This window comes from Mesitornis unicolor, unplaced genomic scaffold (assembly GCF_000695765.1).
Source record: "Mesitornis unicolor isolate BGI_N332 unplaced genomic scaffold, ASM69576v1 scaffold44978, whole genome shotgun sequence".
In the NCBI taxonomy this organism is placed as follows: Eukaryota; Metazoa; Chordata; class Aves; order Mesitornithiformes; family Mesitornithidae; genus Mesitornis; species Mesitornis unicolor.
Window position 1 is genome coordinate 29,518 of NW_010203362.1, and position 22,404 is coordinate 51,921.

Consider the following 22,404-nt stretch of genomic DNA (forward strand, 5'->3'; position numbering starts at 1 on the left):
ATCCTTCTTTCAAACCCTTCTATGAGGATTTCATAAACTTTTCCATCGCAACCAACTGTGATGTCACAAAGTGGATTATGACATCAGTTGGGAAAGATGCTACAGGAGCAGATGCATTGTTCAGGAACAAAAGTGCTATTTCACACTTCTGTATCTTCTTTCTTTCAAGGCTTTCAAAGAACTTCCCCAGCCATGAAGACCTGAGTCTGTTTTCTTTGCAGTTAATTGAAACAGAATTGAACTGTAATTAACTAAAAGTCTCACAATAGCCTGGTAGAGAACATTCCTTTTATAAAAACAGGGCTTTTCCCAAGTTGTTCCTCAGGTGTGAGAGGTCTGCAAGCTTCTTCTTGTACTGCAGCCTTATCATAAGTTGAAATTTCCCCTTCTAGCTACATGAATCCCTGTGCTCTGAGGGCCAGAAGGTATCTGAAGGAGACGGTCATGCTTGGGGTCTTGTGTAAGTCCCTGTCCTTCCTTCTGACTGTTATCTTTCAATGGCCCTGGCAATGTGATGTGTTGATATACTCGGACTATCTTTGGTCATAGCTGGCTGTTGGTCCTCAGTACAGCAAGTGTTTTCCTATGGTGAAGCAGCCAAAATAAAGCAGATATGTATAATCTAGACAAGGACATGCAGTCAGTCAGCACAACCCAGGTGTTTTGACTTTCCATTCTGTAGGTTGATAACACGTTATAGATGTTCAACTTAGCATTTGGCAACAAAACCAGCCACTGATAGATAATGTTATGTCTCTGTTGATGTTACAATATCAAAATGGCTAGAGAATCTGACAATTGAGTATGTAGCATACCTTGAGGACTGAATAATTTTTCCATGTGAAATCTCTGTATATCATAAAGATCTTATAAATCCTTTGTGAGAAATTAAAAGAATTCCTTAAAACAAAATCATCACAGTATGTCTGTTGGTTTAATGGAGCTATATCATCACTACCCAAGACTGGGTAGTTCTGTAACACACAACAGAAGACCTATGGTTGTGAGTCCACTTTTGCCATCATCTTGTCTCTGGTTTTGGGTGCTTGATTGTGAGTTCTTTTGGGATTGTTTAAGAAAAGAAGATGTGGAATAGATGCATGCAAATATAGAGTTCTTTGAAGAAGCCCTGCTTTAAAAGAGGAAGATCTGCTTTAGAAGTAAAATGGAAGAAACTGTAGGTCTTTTTTAGAACAAGCAGCAGAAACACCTAATGATGCCCTTTACAGATGACAGCAGCTCATTCTTGTGCATTATAGGTACATATTTGCTCTTATTCTCTTTTCGTTTTTGACCTGAAAGTGCTGTAGCTCTTCTGTTTCTTACTCTTCACTTCCATTTCTTGACTCTTGATCTTTTTTTTTTCAATGTGAAATTAGCTGTTATGGCTGAACAAACCTAACAGTTTACCATTGCCCAAAGGGGAAAATTCCACATCCTTCCCCCCCCAGTCCTCCTAGCCATATGTTCCCATTCTCTGCCTTTTCATTGATTTTGGCATTGTTTTGATCTTCCGCTGAGCTAATTCAATAAATAAACTCAGTACAAAACCCCCATCCTGTTGTTTGCTTGGTTGGTTTTCTGCAGGGTTAGCAAGCTGGGATGGCTCAGCACAGGCTCCAGAAAGTGTCAGAGCTGGCACAAAGAGGAAAGAAGGAACTTCATGGCTGGGAGTGTGGGGAAAGAGAGGAGAGCCAGACTCATCCCCTTCTCATTGCATTTGGATGTTGGTCAAGGTTAAGTCATAACACGTAACTTACCCCTGGCTTAAATAGCAAAGTTGGAGAGCTTCAGTTTTCCCTTTGTTCACTTTCCCCTTTGTTAAATTTCAGCATTTGTCTTTAGACTACATCCTTAAAGCAGTTTTGTATAATGTTCTGTCCTTATCTGTGTGCACCAGGCCTTGGAGCTTGATGTTTAGATACTTAAAAGTAAACATACCCTTCAAATCCTCTTCTAGATTGGGCTGTATAATAGTCTTAATAACCTTTAGAAGCAAATATTCAAGCTCCAGTTTTATTTTCTTCAGCTTCTTCCCTAATTCTCATTTATCCTGTAGTATTTGGTTAGCTGATTCTACCATTATTTCTTTATAAAATAAAAAGCTATTTTGAGGAGGGCCATAGGAAAAAAAATTCCTTGTTGAACATCCTGTGGGATTCTGAATGTCTTATCCAAAGTCAGTCAAAGCAAAGAGAGTATGTCCAGTTGACACTGAGCTTTGGGGAATGACTGCAATGTGCTTCATTGTTCTTCTGTTTCCAGACTAAAAACTGGATCAACAAAATAATGTTGGAGCCTAACTGCTGTTTTACTTTCCCAAGTAAAGAAGCAAACTTGAGTTGAAAGGCTGAAATGCAGGTGAACTGGTAAAAATACTGATTTGGGTAGCTGGCACACCAGAAAAGTGGTTTACAGTGGAGAATCTGAAGAAGAAACACTGAAAGCCCTCAAATGAAGCCTACATCATGTATTCTTCTCCCCAGCATTTGGTTTTGCTTCCTAGACTACTGCAGTCCACACACATGCATCATCTCCCCAGAAATCTGCCTTTCCTTGACACTGTACAGGGAGCAGCAGTGAGCTTTCCTCAGAGCTCTGGATGCTGGTGGGAGACAGATGGTTCTTCTTCTTAAGTGTTCTTACCATGGCATCATCTGTGGTGAGCCTAGTTTCAAGCAGGAACTGTTTCTTCAGTTTCCTGTACATCAAGGAAAGGCAGATGTACATCATCAAGGACATAGTCAATACCTAATTAATAAAATCTGTATTTAGACTGTAGCCAGGACATTTTAAAGTGCTAAGAAGTAATTACTTTGGTTTTATATTGGCTGATAATATTGTAAACAAAGGATACAGTTACACTATTGTAGTCAGCAAGAGTTCAAACAGCAGCAGTTAGGCCTCTAACAATAGTGAGGTTAGCTTAAAATTAATGAGATTTTAAAAAAATAAGTTGAGACTTCAGTTACTTGTCCTTGAGGGTTTTTTTATTTTCTCAGGTGCACTTGGATCGTGCTTATGAGCTCTTTTTTTGCACAAGAGCAAAAAGCTTTACTTTTTTGATGAAAGACATTCCGTTGTGAGCATGACTGGAAACAACAGATATCTTAAGAGTTGGCAACAGTAGAGTCATTGTCAAGAGAAGAGAATCCAGTTTGCTGTAATGCTTTCTGCGACTGGGTCATCCTGTTCATTCATTGGTTTATTGTCAGTGTTTTCTGTTGTCTAAGTCATTTATGCTATGAAAATTTGTAGCAGGCAGCAGAGCAGATAATGAAGAAGAAGAAGAAGAGGAGGAGGAAGAAGGCTCAGAATCAAGTAGTCCTCCTGCTTCTTACCAGATGAAGCCTCCCCCAGAAGGATGTTGCACTACTGATGGTAAGAAATGCACTAAACATGCTGTCAGAAGACATTTGCCCTACTGAAAAGGTAGTATTTGGGCCGTTTCCCCTGTAATTCATCAGAATGAGATAATCTATAAGATATAGAAATCTTAAAATGCCAGTGTTCATTGCCTGCCAGATAAAGCTGGATTGTTCTTGGCTGTTCTTATATATGACAGGGTCCTTGCCTAGTGTGTCAGTTAAGCATTTGTGTTGGAACACCTGACATGAGGACAGAATTTCTGTTCTCTTAAGCAATGTGACCTTTAAAAGGTTGCAAAACATCAAGACAAACTTCACTGTATATTTTCATATTTTTGTTTGTATATAATACACTTGTAGCATCTGTTTATGTCTGACTGAAAGGCAAGGAAGAAAATTATCTCTTGGTTCTATGATACAACTTTGTTTTTAATTAAAAATACAGAAAGTCCTTTAACAAAGATAATTATAAGTATTAAACAAAATAATCTTGTCAGCTTAAAATTCCTTGAATTGATTTTTTCTAGGTTTCTGCCAGGCTGGTAAAGACTTGAGACTCGTTTCAATTTCCAATGAACATATTGAGGTACCATCAGGGTTTTTACTTGTTGGTGCAAAGTCACCAAATTTACCTGATCACCTTTTAGTGTGTGCTGTGGATAAAAGATTCCTGCCAGATGACAATGGACGCAATGCCCTATTGGGTAAGTGTCTGTGATTGCAGTAAGTGGATGCTTCTGAGGGCTACATTTAATAGCTAATCTTTTTTTGCCGACTGAGTTCAGCAGATCTTATTTCTGTTCCGTGTCTACAGTAACGTTCACTGGTGATGCACAGCAAGATAACAACTCAGAGCTGGCTATGCTTGCTTTGGAAAGATACAGAGTGAGCCAGTTCATCAGAAATACTTCATCACCTTCTACCCATTAGTCCAAGGCTAAAGGCATTACCCAGTCAGTTTATGTCCCAGTTGCTGGAACGGCACATCTGGTAACTGGACTAGCTGAAATGCTGCCTGTCTCTGTTTCAGCTTTCCAGTATTGACATGAACAGACTGTAGGTCTTTCAAGTGGAACTTTGAGGCTACTACATACATGTAAACTGTTTGATGACAGTTTGAACTACAAATAATTATGACCTTTTTTAATTTCTCTCTTTGAGATAGGGATAATATTCTCCACTGTGTTTGAACAGCAGCATGGCTTCTGGATCTTAACCTATCACTTTTTGCTATTGTCACAATATAAATAAATATGCATGATTATAATCTGAATTTTTTCCTAGGTAATACTGTGTGTTTGAATAATACAGTTTGTAGAACACTTCAATTTCTTGCTTTTCATCTGCTTAAAAGTCTTAATTCTGACATAAAACTGGGCCCCTTCTATCTATTTTTATTGTAGCCTTTCTGATGGCAATTAGCCTTATCCAAATCAACTCAAATAGGGAAGAACTGCAATCATGTGAATAAATGAACTGAATATTTATATTATTAAAATGGAGTAGTTTTTATATTGGGGAAGTGGTATATAATCAGAGGAAGAACCCTTTTTTTCTATCAGGTACTCTCAGGTTTTTATGTATTATTTTCTTATTTAGCTAACGAAAAAATGGTGCATCATATATCTGTGTAGACTGACCTTTGAACAGCAAAAATGAAACATTTGTCGTGTCTTTTAACCATTTTCTTTCACAAGCAGTGAGAGGTATGATGTGAGCTCAGTTGTTAGCTCACTCTTCAGGGCATTTGGGATGACAGTGTAGTGTGAAGGTGTATAACGTAATTCTATGTACAGTAATTTCTTTCCTCATGTGATCTTGCAGAGTTGGATTGGTCACAGTACATTTGACCAGTGATTGTAAAAGAATTAAGAGGGTTGTAAATCACCCACGTGTTGTCATTTTAAAGATAAAGACAGGAATGTTGTACCACTCAAGTCATTCAGTGCTAGCACTATTAACAGCTTAAGCTACTTAGGCTGTTAGCAGAGAGGAAGTAATGTATTTGTTAATTGCATGCTGAACAAGAACAGAAAAAGGCAACAGGAACATAACTGGGAGGTTTTATGCTACTTGCATCCTCGGCTTGCTTATTTAATACATTTTAGTTTCCTGAAAGCATTTAAATGCTTATTTTTGGCTGTTGGTATACACGTAAACGCCAATGAATCACATTCTTTTGCAAAAAAATGTTAGTAATTCTGTAGGATGATTTTTATGTATTCTATAACAAGCTTAAATATGAAAGAACTTACATACTTTAAGATCTGAAGTCTTCATCTGGAAGCTGGAAATAAAATAACGTTCCCGTTCCCTTTCCCCAGTCTAATGGAAAACCACAATATATCTTCTTGTCATGAGAAGAGCATGCTATTTGTACAGAGACCATACTGTGGTTAGAAATGATTGTTTGATCCTGGTTTTCATACACTGATGCAAGTCAAATCAGGTTAGGTAACATTAGAAGCAGACATGACTAGTATCACAGTTTCAGACACGTAGTGTCTGAAAAGAACCATTCTTGCTTTTAATTCTTTGTCCATTAGTATAACACAGTGACCTCCATTTCGTGCTAGACTTAAGTTGAAAAAAATTCATAGATGAAGAAGGGAAGCTCTTTTTATTGTCTTGCTTTTAAAGACAGGCTTATTTTTGGTACTGATTTGAGGCTGTTCTTCAAACATGTTGGTCTTTTGAAACAACATGAAAAGTGGTCCCTTCAAGCCTTTCGAAGTTTAGAGGAAAATTGAATTGGATTCATTTCTAATTGAAATGAGCTGTCATCATGAGTCAGAGTATATCCCACACTTTTGGTAAGGCTTATTGGTGATACAGGCACATCACTTGTAACCCTTCACCTCATTGTTTTTTCTGAATTTCATGTTTTTTCTCTTAATATACTGTGGTTTTGTAAGGCAGCTGTCACTGAGTACTGTAGAATTTTTTCCAAAATAACTTATCTGAAAGGAAAAGGCACTCAATTGTCTCCTGGTCTGCCTGCATATGTTTGTGAAGATGCCTGTGGAGCATACAAAAATTCCAGAGTATAACAGGAAATGTCTCAGTAGTTTCTGGGCCAGCTTTTGACTTACAGTCTTGTTCCCATTAGGGGCTGTTCCTACGCCTCTGGGGCATGTGCCGATTTATTGATTATGCCAGTAAGTTGTCCTGCCATCAAGGCATATGTGCTTGTGATTTGAAAGCAGTTTCTGTTGGAGGTTGTTTTGTTTCTTTGTTGTTGTTTTTTTTTTTACACTTGATGTAGTATTCAATTTAAAAAAAAAGGTCCCATTTTCTGGAAAAGACTATATTTTTGGCAAGCAGGAAGTTCTCTGTGTCTAAGCATGTACCTCATGTGCTTCTGTGAAGTTAGACCACAGGTTTGACTACTTTGCCTTTTTGCCTTTAGGACGCTGTTTCTTGGGGTTTTTGCAACCTAAAGGAATGCTTAGATGGAGGAAGCACTTCTGTGATAGTGCAATATTTGTTATTTCCTAATAAAAACAGATAATATGTACCACTCCCAAAGGTTTTTTTATCTTTTGGGGGTTTTTTTGCCAGTTATGACTCTTAAGGAGAGTGTCTCATGGTAAACAAAGCAGCTATTCACCCATCATTTTCCTTCCCAAAAGACCAAACAGCTGCCCACTTTCATAGCAGGGAGTAAGAAATCCTTTTTTTTCAATGAGTCCCTGAGGTCAGAATGACAGAGGAAAAGATTAGCTTGCTTGCGTTGTAAGCTGTGTGTAAGATGAAAATATTGTAGCATAAAATACTGTGGCTGCCTCTGTTAAAATGTACGATGTTCTATTGGGCTTTTTCATAGTAGTGAGTTTCTGTACAATTGAGCTCTCCAGCTTGACCATATTGATTTCATTTTTTTTTTTAAATTCAGGACTTCAGTCTTCAAATGAAGTGGTACTAAGTAAAAGGGAAAAATGTGGAGCATTGTCGGTGTCTATGTGCTTTTTGTTGTGAGTAGGACTGAAAAGAAGAAATACTTTTGCTGAAAAGCTGAAAATCTGATCATTCTTTGTTTTAACCAAGCTGCCAACTTTCCGTAAAAGTATTAACATTAATTAAAAGCCTGTTATTCATTTAAAAGAGAAACAGGAAGAAATTTTTCTGCCAATTTATGAAAGATTAGATTATGAAAGATTAGATTATGAAAGATTAAATGGATAGCCTTCCATCCTGAAGTCCTCTCTTTATCCCTAGCACAAGCTCACTGCTGAGCGAAAGGAACTGTTTCCCCAGTGAGAAGGTAGGTCAGATTTCATACACTTTTAGGCCAAGGTCCTTTTTCTGAACACAAGGTCCCTACTGTGGAAGAGCTTTTAAAATTATGAGTAATTGATCATTGTGATGTGAGCAAATTCAAGCAAATGCATATGATAAAATTCCAGATACAATCAAATACCTTTTGATTAAACAACCTTCAGAGGCTAACAGCCTTAAGTCACTGCTGAACTGAGTTGGATATGAACTGGTGACCTAAAGGTGAAAGCCTTTTAGCCCCTAAACTCCAGGCATTGATTTCTAATTGTCTTGTGAAATCAATCCCATGACATAGATATATTGAGTCACCTTATGGCTGCCCCTACTCCCCTGACCTTTGTCCTCTATAATGTATGGAAGAATATTTAATGCAGCTTGTTTATGAAACAAGCTGTCCCCTCAGTCACTTCAGCCTCAGGCCATGGCACATGAACAGGGCATACAGAGAAAGGAGGATGATGAAGTGTTTGGGTTCTCCGTATTTCTCAATCTGCTATGTAAAGCATTGGGAGCAAGGGTGACAGAGCCCTGCAAGGAGTAATGATTGAACAGCATTTTACTGCGTTGGAATTATAAGATCGTGCTGTGCTCTGTCTGGGATGTCAGGACTGAGCTGTATTAACGAAGCAACGGCCATCACCAAAGAAGGTATCAGTCAGAATGAATGGGATGAAAAATAGTGTTGGCAAGGAGCTGGGGAAGCTTAAGGGGAAAGATGACAGTTTGATTTAAAAGGAAAAACAAAAACTAAACTTCTAAAACAAGTGGGCAATTTAGATCTGTTTAATCTTTACTGGGCCTCACCTGTGTGTTATATATGGTGTAAACTAATTTTCCAGTAGACATCACAGAGTTAGAAAGAGGGGATTAGGGCAAAAGGTTGTTTCAGGTAGATGTTGTGGTTAAATCCAGTTTAGGCTGAGTTGTCAATAGTGACTGGTCTGAAGTCCACGTGAGAAGATTTTATGTCCACTCTCTGACTTTCTGTTGGACAAATATTTCTACCTGTGGCTTTGGCAAGCTGCTGGACACTCTCAGCAAAATGACAAAACTTTATAACTGTACAGATACTTCTATTTTACTTTCGGAAATGATCCCTTCATGCTTGGTATTTGGAAGCACACAGGGGCTTGTAAGTGGCAACCAGACAAAAATTGCAGTGCTGCTGGTCGTGCTCAGTGTACTGCTCAGTGTATGGGAAGTTTTCATTTACTGGCAGAGCATTTTTCATGATTTCTTAATCTGCATAAAATGCATGCAAACTCTACAGCTTTTGCCACATCCGTTCTAATTTTGTTTCCTTTTGTTGTTGCTTTTATTGCAGCTACTGAAGGCTCTGTGATGTTAGACAGATGCTTTTGTGCTGACTGATATAACACAGAAGATTCTGCAGAGTCATGACTTGTCCTGATTTTATAGTCATAATGACCTTTAGCATCCTACCAAACAGGATCAGAGAGATAATAGGCAGCTTTTAATAGTTGTTAGCCACTTGTTCCCGTGGATATCAGACCAATTTCCACATTAACTTAGGTTTTTAATAAATTCTTGTGAGCCATTTGAAAACTTGTGAAAGTGCTTGGGTTGTAAAGGAAGTAACAGGTGTTTACAAAGCATTGCATTTCAGTGCTTGTATTTTACAGAAGGAAAAAAGTATTGACTATTAATTTGAAAACTTAATTTGCCTGAAATATGTGATTGAAATCACCATTCTCATTAATGGCTCTTCGCTTTACCGTATTATTGACCCTTTACTCCGGTTATACTATTTATTTCCAAGGTTATTCTCCATCTGCTTCGTGAAATGCATTTCCTTTATTTTATTTTGCTTTCAGTTCACTGAACACACCCTTTCCATTTCAATTCCTTTGATAACACATAAAAGTGTACATTAGCTATGATTTAAATTAAGATAAAAGAAAACTGCATGCTTCAGGTCATGTGTAGTGAACAGACAGAAAATTTCCATGGAGAAGATAATTTAATTGCTCACTATAGGATTTCTTTGTAATTAATAAGTATTTTCAGACAGTTGTGGTTGTCTGGTGCAAGATGAAAATTTCCTAGGAAATACGTTGGCAAACAGACATAAATGTTGTTTGAGAATGAAAGGCAGATAGTCAGCTGTGCAAGGAATGCTCTTTATTTATGGTGATAAACATCACTGTCGTGAGCCCCTCTGAGGCTCAAACTTTCTCAGAATGAGAGGAAATGGCAGTGTCCCTGGAAATGCCCCATCAAGCCTTAGTACAATAAACTTCTTTAGGTGCAAGGACCGTGTCTCTGTCGTGTCTATAAAGTTGCAGACACTTTGTTTCCGTAATCATAAATAGTTTAAACTGCTGTGAAGTGCTAACACAGTCCAGTCATAGTTTGAGACAGCTACTTTAAATTAATAGCTCAGGAAGGCTTTAGTATTTTTTCCTCTCCAAAAAATCATCTGTAGTAGGAACTTTGTACTTAAATATTCTTAGATCTGAGTAAATACAATAGATAAAATATACTTGATTTCCTGAGACTTAACTGCAAGTTTAATTTCAATGAAAGCTGAAACAAGTGAAGCAGGTACTTTCTGTGGTGTTGAATAGGACTGGGGGTAAGCATGTGATTCAGTACTCTTCAGTCAGAAACTTCTTGGATTAATGTTTCACAGGTAGGTAATAAATAGGAATTGTGATATTTTTCTGGTATAAGAAAGTGAAAAATAAGGCCTATTTTAATTGTTCTGTAAATGTGGGGCTCTGCTTTTTTGCCAAAATGCAATACAGTGGACTTTGTGTAATATTTTTGGGAGGGAAATGTTAATGAAAAAAATATAAACGCAGCTTTTCTTCAGGAAAGAGTCGTGTTTGGATGTTATTAATAGTGACCCACCTATCTCACTGGATTATGTGTATTGTTTATTTTATCAGGCTTCTCTGGCAATTGTGTTGGCTGTGGCAAGAAGGGTTTCTGCTACTTTACAGAATTCTCAAATCACATTAATCTTAAACTGACCACTCAGCCCAAGAAACAGAAACACTTAAAGTATTATTTGGTCAGGAATGCACAGGGAGCTCTGACCAAAGGATCTGTAATCTGCTGGAAAGGAGCAGGTAAGATAATGAAGCTGTCTTCCTCGAGCTCTGGTTTTCATCATCCAAACTTAGCTATCACAGGGACTGGCGTCTGTGTACAACCAAAGGGAGATCAGTTGAAAGAAAGACTCTTTAAAGCTGGGTGATTACTAAAGCAGCTGTAAAAAGCAATTGACTGACCTAATATGAGGATGGCATGTCTGAAGACATCGGTTCCTCCCTTCCGAGCCCCATAGTCTCTAAGTAATTCATAGGTGAAATTAATGAATCAAATACACACAGAAAAAGCAAATGCCACTGTTGTCGGGGGATAAGAAGTTTCTTTGTTTCTTAAGAGTTCAGAGGCCGACAGTCTTCACCCAGCACCTGCTCCAGCACGCTGTTCCAGCTGCCAGAAAGTTCAGGCCTCTCGGGAAGCACCTCAAGTGAGCCACTCCCAGCAGCAAACCCAGGTGCTCCGGCTGGGATTCAGCAAACAGGTACTGCTTAGGAGGAAAATGCGCTAGGTTACCGCCTACTGTTACTCTTCTGTGCATGTATATTCGTGTGTCCTTGTGTGAATGGAAATACAAATAAATAAGCACACTATCACATAAAATAAACCAAGTTGAATAGATAGAGGCATATTGCAAATAAAGAAAGCAATCGAACATTGAAGGTTTCTCTCTGTTCGTGTCCCTGCCTGTGCCCTCCAGGATTTATGTAAACAATAAAGTAGGCAGGTGTTCTGGAGCTTCTTCATAGCTATGGCAGACCAAATATTTTAAGACCCATTATTCTTAAAGTTGCTGACAAGAAATATTAATTTCCTTCTGCTGTTGCTTGACTGGTCACAGATGATGAATGTTACAGGAACCAGTGTCATTTCAGCTTTTTCTTCTGATCCAGTCTATTTTATGTGAAGACCAGAATCTTCTTTACTCCACAGACTGTATGGGCCTCAGTGTAAATGCTTCTGAGCTTTTCCTTCTGCTGAGAAAAGCAGCTTTAATATTAAAAAGAACCAAACTAATGATTAATATCTGTAACTTATTTGGTATTAAAAATCTTTCTGAAATGTTTACATTTCCATTAGCTTGACATAGATGAAAGGTGATGGATGATAGAAGCTAGAGTGATCTCTCTGGACTTCTTCATAATGAAAACAGCTCTTTAGTGTCTTGTGACTGTTACGAAGATTCACACAGGAGACCTGAGACACATCTGTTGGTGGCTATATTCTTTCTGTGGCGTAGAGGTCTGTTAAATGGTTGTGGTCTGGAATACTGGTAACCCTCCAGAACAAATCATTAATCTCTTTATAATAGCAGATAGGTATTTTTTTTGGTCACAGGTTACATATATTAAAAACCTATATTGATTACAAGCATGCTAGGCTTGAGCAAACCTTTCTTTTTAATGCAGCATAGTTTAAAAAGAAGCTTGGAAAGAGGATGTCAAATTGGAATGGAGGCTTAGGAGAGTTTTAATAAATTACAGACAACATCTCTCACTTTTTTAGTTGGTTCTTGAGTAAAGTTCACCTAAGAGCTAGGGTCCACCTACAAAGAAGCTAAAGGATCTGACATACATATTTAATTACAGAATTAGATTTTACCCAGGTACTTAATTCAGTCAGACAGTAATAATCTGGTCAGAAATGAGTTTGTTTTATTCATCACTGTATTCACTCTGAGCAGATCCCAATGGCTCTATTAAAGTAAATGATCAAGTGATCAGTTTATTATATCAACTGAGGATATTGACCTAAAAATGTTTAATGTAAATACTTTTTTTTCTTACCAGCTGCAGCCATAGATCACATCCCAACAGCAGCATACAGCTCAGCAGTTTATAATGGCAAGGAATTGCCTAAACAACAGTTGGTGAAAAATAACCTGTCTGCTCTGACGAGACCTTCAGTGTTAGGTATTTGTATGGATTTGTTGCTTAATAACTCTAAACTCTATATTCCATGGGCATAATAGAAGCATTAAAGGAATGATATCATGTTTGTAGTTTCCTATTTGAACAAAAATTACTATTCCCTTCCAAGTCCTTTCTGATCATAACACTTTTTTCCTATGTTAATTTTCAGAGGAAAAAATGTTTATATATTTTCAGCCATAGCTTTGTTACTATTCAGATTATTAACTGGAAGTTTTTTTGTTATATTTAGAATTCATTTAATAGAAGTACAGACTAGATTCTGAATCCAGCTTCTTAAAGATGTGTCATTTTCCATCAATGTCATCAACAGGTGTTGTGAAGGAAATTAAGAAAGATTTATAAGTAATCACTCCTAGGATAATTCCTATGTTGCAGTTCGCCTTGGGATGGAGCACTAGATGTTGACAACAGACTCAAGATTAAAGAAACTGTGCACTAAACTGCACTATCTATGATTCTATGATTCTGTTATTATTATAATGATTTGTGATAGTTGTTTTCTGTCACAAACTGTATTCTGTGTCACTGACTTGTTTAAGCAAGAAAATTAGTCTTCACTATAGCTAGAAACATTATATACCTCTATTTTAGAAAAAGTCATCCCAAGTTCCCTGCTGGCATCACAGCCAATTTTTTTTTCTCTGTCCATTCAGATTCTTGATCTCTTTCTTTCATGAAGCAACATTCATTTCAGATGGATTACTTTCACATATCAACATTTCTGTAGGAAAGAGTATGTCATTTTCAAGTTAAAAAATCTTTATATTGCTCTGTCTTGTGACTTTTGTCACAACGTTATGCCAGGAAACTGAAGGAAAGACTGAGCAGCACACGTGGCTAAATACCGCCCTCACCTGGTAAAAGTCTAGAAGACAAAGTAATCTTTGAAAACCGGTCCGTAAGGTTCTTCTGCAAGTTACAATCTTATTCTAGATCTGAAGACTTCAGGTTTACTTTGAATTTGAATATAGTTTGGAAAATTTAAACCCCCTTTTTAATATGAGATTATTGATCGGTCTTGAATTTTATGTGGGACTGACCATTCTGACAGGAGATACAGCCCTGCCAGTGTGAAGTAGTGTTGCAAACCCTGCATAGTCATGTCCAGAAACAGAAATAGCTCAATCCTGCAAGATGTTGAGCAATTCCTGGAGGACTGTTGACTCTCAATAATTAGAAATACGTGGTATTAGTGGAAGGTCATCATTCTAGGAGTTTGCAGGAGTGCAGAAGAAGATTCAAGAAATTAATGAAAGAAATTTGATTAGTCATCGGGACCTGCGAGAAATACTGTGAAAAAGTTATATTTTTACAGAGAAAGTTGTTGGAGCTACATGTGGATAGGATGAGAGGGCAGATGTAATTTGCTCGGAGCTAATATGGTATGACATAAAATCAAGGATGGTAACCAGCCAGAAGTGTCAAAAATCCTGTAAATGGGAAATTTTTTTAAAAGAGCTCAGATCTTTATTAATATCAGCCTGAAACCCTTGAGAATTTTATTTTGCAATAAGTTTTATGAAACAGTGTCATGTGCTCAGAAATAAAAGAAGCAAAATGCCCACACTGTTGAATTCAAAATAAACACTCTAGATACTTGTCTCATTATGTTATTCTTAGTACAGAGTAAACACTGGTATAAAATAAGTGAAGTCTGCCTAGAGAATTAAGAGTTCTCTACACCAGAAAGTTCCTAGAAATTTAAGCAGGACATAGCAAAGTAAAATAAAAATAATAAAAAATTATTATATTCATGGAGTTGACCCTGTCTACCACAGTACTTAATGTGCACATTCAGTCTATCAAAATGTATTACCATGCACAAAACCAAATACCTTTTATTCTAATACCTATATGAAATATTACTGTTATTCAGGCACTTTAACAAATTCAGGGCCTCCAAAAAAGCGCCATAAAGGTTGGTCACCAGAATCTCCATCGTCAACTGAAACTTGGAACCTGCAGCTCAACCCACAGGCTCCAAACAAAATTAAAAATGGTAAGTTATACCCAAGGTAATGATAATGTTTGTTTCAGTCTTCAGAAAATAATGGGGGAAAAGAGGCAATATTTTAAAGATGCATGCAGATTCACTTTAGAGTGTTGAAAGGTGTTTGATACCTATATATACACCTATATTGAGGTGCTTCATTTCCATTGATTTCTTTTTGAGGCTCTGAGATTAACTCTCATTGGAATCCAGTCATCAAGTCATTATTAATAAATCCTAGAAAGTGCCTATGTCCATCTTTAGACACCAAAACACCTTTGGGATATTAAAATTAGTGTCATAACTCAGGTCAAGATGCCATCCATTGTTTCAAGTATTTGTCACAGTGTTCTTGGCACTTGGATTTTATAGTTCACATACAGACTACAGTGACATACAGTGAAATAAATCCACTTTTCCAAAATGTTTTCTTTTGATGTGCAATTGTTTAAGTTAAAATTACCGTAAAGAAGTTACAATTGAGCAAACATCAAATCCTATTTTTTTCTGTCTTCTTATAGCAAGAAAACCTATTTAGAATCAGTGAAAATAAATATATCGTACAGGACACACAAATCATAACTATTGGTGCATTGATATCAAATAGGTCTCTGTATTCTTGCATTCATACTTGGAACTGTTTGCTTATAAACATTTAAAAATCTTTAGAAGCATGTGTGATGTTCAAGGTCGCAACAATATAAGTAGTCATCCAAGAAAGTTAGGATAATGTAATAGTTGTAGTAACAGCTCATGAAATGTGTGTTGTAACCATAAAAAGCATTTAACACTGATACCAAATGTGGATATGAGATGATGCTGAATAACTTTTCTTTGAGGAAATCATTATTAGACTTAACTCCAGTAATAATATTTCTAAAATCTTAGATGGAGGAAGCCTGTCATCTTTACCACATTCTGCTTTGGTGGCACCAGCCTCCTCTCCTATAATGGGCTCAGGAGAACCAGTCTCAGTTCCTGAAAACTTGCTGAAAATCTGTAAAGCAAAGCCTGTTATTTTTAAAGGTAAAAACACCAACCCCTCAACAAGACCTTAAATCTTTCCTGTAAGAGATGTAAAGATATGTCTTACTGCTAAACACTGCTAAAGCTGTCAATTTTAAAAGGTTTACTATTAAAAGTGTTTAATGCATTCATGGGAAATTATGATGTTAATGTTATGTGTACAAACATTGTTTATTTTGTAGGTCATGGAAACTTCCCATATCTTTGTGGTAACATTAATGATGTGATAGTGAGTCCTTTGCTGTATACTTGTTACAGAAATTCACAGTCTTTATCTAGAGCTTATGAACAATATGGTGCCTCCACAATACAGCCTATTTCAGAGGAAATGCAGCTCTTACTGACTGTCTACTACCTTGTGCAGCTAGGTAAGATTATTTTACATCCAGACAGACTGCAGTGAGTATATTGCATGCCGGCAAATGAGAAAGGGAATATTAGGGCAGGACATTATTAAATATCTGTCTTAGGACATGTGATGTTAAACAATTTCATTTGTGGTAATGAAGAGAACTTAAATAATTAGTTCTTGAAGACCAGACATATTGAAATGTAATCAAAGTTCATCTTCTCCTATAATCTGGGACCTCAGCGACTGAAAATAAAAAATGAAGAGCTGTAATTCACTGCCTTTGCATACAGTATGTGGTTTAGAAGTTGTATCATGCTGAGACAGACAGCACTCAACCTCTTAAATTTCTAATTACTGATACGCAGGTTCCAATTAGGGCAGCTTGAATATCACTAAGGCACTTCAGAATGAAAAATTTCATCCACATCTGCTAAAGGCAATAGAGTCATGCATGCATAAATCTGAAACGCTATCATCTCTAAAAATGTATTGAAAAAAAACGTTTTTAACATTTTAAAAAATTGTTTCATAATACTTCCTCTTAATTTTTTTAAGCCTCGGACCAAGTCCCTTTGATTGAGGATTTGGAACAAATATTCATGCGTTCATGGCGGGAATCACACCTGTCTGAAATCCGTCAGTACCAACAAGCTGTTCCACAGACCTTTCCTCAAGTGTCCAGCCAGATCACACCAGTGACCTCAGCCCAGCTCCCCTGGCTGGCGGGCCTTGCAGCTAGCTCCTGTAACGATAGTGTCCATATCATTGAGTGCAGCTACTCTCTGGCTGAAGGGCTGTCAGAAATGTTTAAGCTGCTTATTGAAGGCAAATTAACAAAGACAAACTACGTGGTGATCATATGTGCCAGTAGAAATCGAGCCATTGACTCCTGCATTGTGATAACAGGTGAGATCCCAAGTGCGTATCTCCAGGCAAAACAGAGTAATTCAATGCTGTGAAGATTTTGGGTTGGGTTTCAGTAAGCTGAGTCAGAAAGCAGGGCTTTGACCATGGTTTTTGATGAACCCAAGCTGATGCTGCACGGCAAATCACATTCTGCCTGCATTATCTGTTTTCTTGCCAAGGCTCCCCAGCCAAGACCACTGCAAACAAATAATAACGAGTTACAGTGCACACAGTGCATAAAGCTGTCCTGCCCTGTGCAACTGGGATATTACTGCAAGCAGAGGACCGAGCATTTTGTTAGCTTCTAAAAGATGGTATTTCAATGTCATTCCCTTCAACAACCTGTTGAGCACTATGCTAATAATTAAATAAATTATTTGAATAGCTGTTCAAAGATTCATTGAGTGTAATACAATTGACAATTCCTTTGACTATTTATATGCTCTTTTTATATGCCACATCAACAAATATTTTCTAAAAAGGGAAAGAAACACTAAGAATTATAAAACATGAATCTATCTTACAGATGTCTGGTGCACACATGTAGAGGAGAGAGAAAAGACTCATCTTCTGCCTTTTTGTGTGTGTGATATTTATTTAGCTGGGTAGCACTTTCGTTATGACTTAGAACATTTTTACTTCAGTTTGAAGTGCTTTCAAAATTTCTTTTTTGTCTTTTAGGAAAGTATCAAGCAAGAGTTCTGTCTGAGAGCATGCTCACTCCTTTGGACTACCAAAAAGAAGTTAACTATCAGCTGGTCACAGGGAAAGTGGAAACTCTGGGGTCCTTCTTCAGCACACTCTGCCCAGGTACCTAACAGGTTATAAAGAGGCTTTTTTTCTGAAAGTTTTAGGTCAAAGAAGATAACTACGCTCATTACCTTTCGAAAAGCAAGACATTATTATATATATAAATATATTAAAAAATGCAGGACAAAGTTGTGAAACTACATTTCAATTGGATTTCCTCCTAAAAGTGTCAGTTTCTAAAATCCCTCAGTTTCATAAAAATATGCAAGGAAATAGCTGAGCATATTACTCTTAACTATGCAAATCCATCCATACACTATGCAAGTCCATATCCATATGAATGTATAAATTATTTTGTCCTAAGCACAGAATTGGTTTGGACCATGATAGAACAGAGTTATTTTACCAAAGGAAGGATTTGTCCTTTTGACTTACCATGCTATGAACAGGATCATGATGAATGGGGAAGAGAGGAAAATTGCAGAGCCAAGGTTACTGGATTGTTTTTTAACTGAATATACTGATGATTACTACAAGCAGGATTATCTGCATATAGATCCAGCCACTTGGAAAGTTAAACCACATCACCACTAGAGCAAATACAGCAGATTTGTCAGTGTTAATGGGATACCACATTCCCCTTGGCCATTCATGTCACGTAAATCTGCACTTAGGTCACAAGAACCCTTTGGGATGTGTCATGGTATTTTGAGTGGTCACTTAAGAGAAACTCATTTTCCTTGAACCATTGTGTAGTTATGTTAGTGTTTCTACTCTTAGTGTCTTCAAAGTATGGTTCTCAAAGTCACTTTTGCTATCACTATTGTTTGAGCAGAACAAGTTAACGAGTATCCTAAAAAAAGTTGTCATCTACATCCACTGGAATGTACTTCATGGGGCAGACCCTGCCTTTCTGAGCTCAGTGCAGACATGTTCAAACATCATTTCAGCTGCTAAGAAAATACTGAATGCTCTGGACAGGCATTATGTACTCTCTGCATAACTTTAATCTGTAAACAGGGCCTCTGACAAATAGAATAGGATATATTTGCAGATATGCATAGTTCAGTGAAACTTACCTTGTTCGCTTCAGCATTGCGTGTAGCTACAAAACACATATTTCTCTTTCAGCTTTATAGGGAATTATTTTTGTTTCCGTCTCTCAAAAATGTTAAAGATTCAAAAATATTTATCACATTTTCCAAAGCTTTTTGTAATCCTTATTAGTGAATAGTATAGCTTTGTGGTCTGAACATAAACTAAGCCAGTTTCATGTCTTTGTTGTTGCTGATTTGCATCAAGGCCTTGAGGCTAGTTTTCCACTATTGTCTGTAAATGCCAGTGGTCTGCATTCCCTGGCCTGATTTGCATTTTATTAGTGATATGCTATAAAAACAGATGCAATTGAAAATTACGAGAGGGTTTCTGTATAAAACAGCCAATAAACCAAGGGCAGGATGACTAGATAATGACACGTATAAAGCTCTTTAAGATCTATAAAACAAAATAAGTATGAAATGCAGCTCTTATTAACATGGATGTTTATTCCACTATCCCTTCAATTTGATAGAAGGTGACATTGATGTTTTGCTGGAGAAATTTTACCAGGAAAACCAAGGGCACATCTCTTCATCACTTTCTGCTTCAGTGAATAAACCAACAGCACTAAATGGAACTGGAGCAGCTACGTGTACAAGTAAGTAAGGAGTATTTTCTAAAGAGATAACAGAGTACAGGTCTTGAGACCAGGTCTCGGGGTGTGCAGTTAGATCCATCTGGGCAAAGTCCTAGACTGTTGAAGACAAAGGTCCTGAGGCAAACAGGAGGCAAAACCTCACGTCTTGGGATATTCAGATTTACACTGATGGATTGTCTGCTTCATTCCTCTGGGTATTGCACTCTCTGAAGCTCTAAGTCTTACTTCTATGGTAGCACAATGCTATTGCACAAATTTAGCTTCAGCTCTCAGATATTTAAAAGACCATTTACAGGACCAAAAAAGCTCAAATGCAGAATGATTTCTTTGCATGTTCCATACAGATTTTTTTAAATTAGAACTTCTGTTCATAAGCAAAGTACCTTAAAGAGTAGATCAATCGTTTTTTGCCAGACTCTAACATTTTGCATTAGTATAGACTTTGGGCACATATCTAAACAGAATTTTGCCTTTTTCCAGGTTATGAGATTGAACGACATCAGATTCGTCCATTCCAGCTAGCAGTGGCTCAGAAATTGCTGTCTCATATTTGCTCAATCGCTGACTCCAGTACTCAAAATCTTGATTTGGGTTCCTTCGAGAAAATTGATTTCTTGATTTGTGTTCCACCCTCTGAAGTGACTTACCAGCAGACTTTGTTTCATCTCTGCCACTCAGGTGCTCATTAGTTAACTTTATATTAGATGTACAGGAAATTGGTTTATGGATTTGTATCTGTTAATACCGACATTTGATCCATTTCTTTAGGTATTTTATTAGAACTTGGATTAGAAAAGGAACATCTTACAAAACAGAGAGTGGAACAGTATGTTATGAAACTAGATGCAGAAGCCCAGATTAAATTCAAAGTCTTTTTACAAAACTCTATGCAGAATCCACATACACTGTTTGTCCTAATCCATGATCACGCACACTGGGATCTAATGAGGTAAGAAAACTGTAACTGGATTTTAGACAAATTATTATTGTTTGCATTAGCTATCAAGATCAGCTTTCTGATTTGTCCCTTCCTTCATCTTTCTTTGCATCTTTCTACTCTCTCTTCCCATGCATTTAATAAACATGTTTTCTTTTAAGGTCCATCATGACTTATTCTTATCCTGCTTTATGTATTATGCCTCAGTGGAACATTTCAGCTTTCCTTGCTCACCATTCTTATCTTCTTTCAGCCACAGCTATTGTTTTTTTGGCTGATTGTCATTTGTTCAAAGGAAAGCTTCTTGTGAAAGTACACAGAGCTCGTTATCCTGTGTCAGTGTCATCTGGGCTGTAAAACATGCAAAAACCCTCCACAGTGAGTAGACAACTAGTGAGCCAACTGTGCTGCTTATTTTTTTAACTGATTGGAAATTTTCTACTACAGTGTATTTTTTATCCATAATTACTGATTTCTAAGGATTGAAAGCTGCTGTGGATACATGGTAATGTCAGGTAGACTTCTCAGGGAAGCAGGGATGTTTCTATCTGATGTTTTCCAATTTCCTCATCACCTCACTTGTGTAACTCATTGCTTCCCCAACAGAGCCCTGGTTCTGAGTTAGAACATGGATGTACACAAACAATTTCTGGAGTTACTTATCTCTCTGCTGGTAACAGAAGGAGCTTGCAGTGACTAGGCTTGTATGTTGGTCACTGCAGGTGAATGCCAAAAATTAAATAACATGAGTTTGGACTGAAGTTTTACACTGGAGCAAGAAATTGACTGTAGGCGTTCCATGATACTGGAATTTGCCCTAACAATAACTATTATCCCCTTTCATAACAGCTCTATCACAGGTAGTTTCCCTCTATTTTTCTGTCATAATGATTTACTGTCTGTCATTTTCTATCTTGATTTTTGTAAGCAAGAATTGTGTTTTCTTAAAAGCAGCACTAATAATCTGGCCAAAGTTACTACAGGACTATGTGTCTGTTGGTAACTGCCAAAACATCAGCTTCCTTTTATCCTTTCTCATATTCTGGTAGCTGTAAGGGACTGGTAATTTGTTAGCTAGAAAGCTTATCAGGCTTACAGAAATTTTCAGCTGCAGTGAAATAATTTGCATTTCTTTTCCCATCCTTCTGTGTGACAAAAGCAGGGCAAAGAATAGAGTCCTAAGTTCCTTATATGTGTTTAACTTCAATTTCACATCTAGGTTAAAGTTGTTCCACTGACTTGAATGTTCCCTTGTGCTGATCACTTTGGAGAGTTTTGAGTTTCTTTTTTGCAGTGCTATGCACAGCCTTTATCCTCAAACAGAGCTGCCTACAGGACTTGTTGATAGACTGTTGAACTGCAGAGAGGTGAAAGAGGCGCCAAATATTGTGACCCTACACGTGACTTCCTTCCCTTATGCGCTGCAGACACAGCATACTCATATCAGCCCTTACAATGAGATCCACTGGCCTTCTTCATACAGCAATGTAAGAGTAATGCGTTGAGGTGCTTTCGTGAGCTTTTCGTAGGTTATTTTACGTTTACATACTTGGCGAAGCTGTGGAGCCCCATGATTTTTGCGAACAAGAATGAAGTTTGCATAGTACCTTTTTCTCATTCAGTCTGTGGCAAGTTCTTTTTTCCTTTGCTTATCCTGTCATTTCTTGCTTTATTCCTTTACTGCTTTTAAATCTTCTATAAACTGTAGTAGCTCCATTAACAATCTTTGAGCTACAGTAATCTGAAAATCTGTTTCTAGTGCATTACTGCATAAATATATGTACATGCATGGATTTTTATCATATATGTGCATATTTCTTCCATACAGAGCTATTTTGTCTGCGTATATGTATATGTATGTGCATGTGTATGTGTATATGTATATGTGGGGAGAAAGAAGCAAGGAAAAATTGGATCAAACTTCTATTCTCTCAAATAAAGTAATTCAGTTTCTTTCTCTCCTCGTTTTAAACTATTTGAGTAGATGTATGCTTATTAGAGAATGTGACTGCAAATATATTAGATACTAATGGTTAATAAATCGTAAATAATATTAATTATAAATCACAAATATTTAATATATAGTTATTTATTA

General features: G+C 37.2%; 1 protein-coding gene across 1 annotated transcript in view; it reads left to right on the forward strand.

Annotated features, from left to right (window-relative positions):
* LOC104545517 (protein GREB1-like) overlaps positions 1-21,796 on the forward strand; it is a gene marked incomplete at its 3' end in the record, with an annotated part of 23,131 nt that extends 1,335 nt beyond the window's left edge. Inside the window, exons 2-15 of the mRNA XM_010190679.1 lie at positions 3,259-3,381; positions 3,896-4,072; positions 10,559-10,741; positions 11,059-11,202; positions 12,509-12,631; positions 14,529-14,651; positions 15,531-15,668; positions 15,851-16,036; positions 16,576-16,926; positions 17,608-17,736; positions 19,247-19,372; positions 19,853-20,050; positions 20,141-20,321; positions 21,604-21,796. Coding sequence (XP_010188981.1) covers positions 3,259-3,381; positions 3,896-4,072; positions 10,559-10,741; positions 11,059-11,202; positions 12,509-12,631; positions 14,529-14,651; positions 15,531-15,668; positions 15,851-16,036; positions 16,576-16,926; positions 17,608-17,736; positions 19,247-19,372; positions 19,853-20,050; positions 20,141-20,321; positions 21,604-21,796 — 2,375 coding nt within the window. The remainder of the gene's footprint in view (positions 1-3,258; positions 3,382-3,895; positions 4,073-10,558; positions 10,742-11,058; positions 11,203-12,508; positions 12,632-14,528; positions 14,652-15,530; positions 15,669-15,850; positions 16,037-16,575; positions 16,927-17,607; positions 17,737-19,246; positions 19,373-19,852; positions 20,051-20,140; positions 20,322-21,603) is intronic.
* Positions 21,797-22,404: the final 608 nt, after the last annotated feature.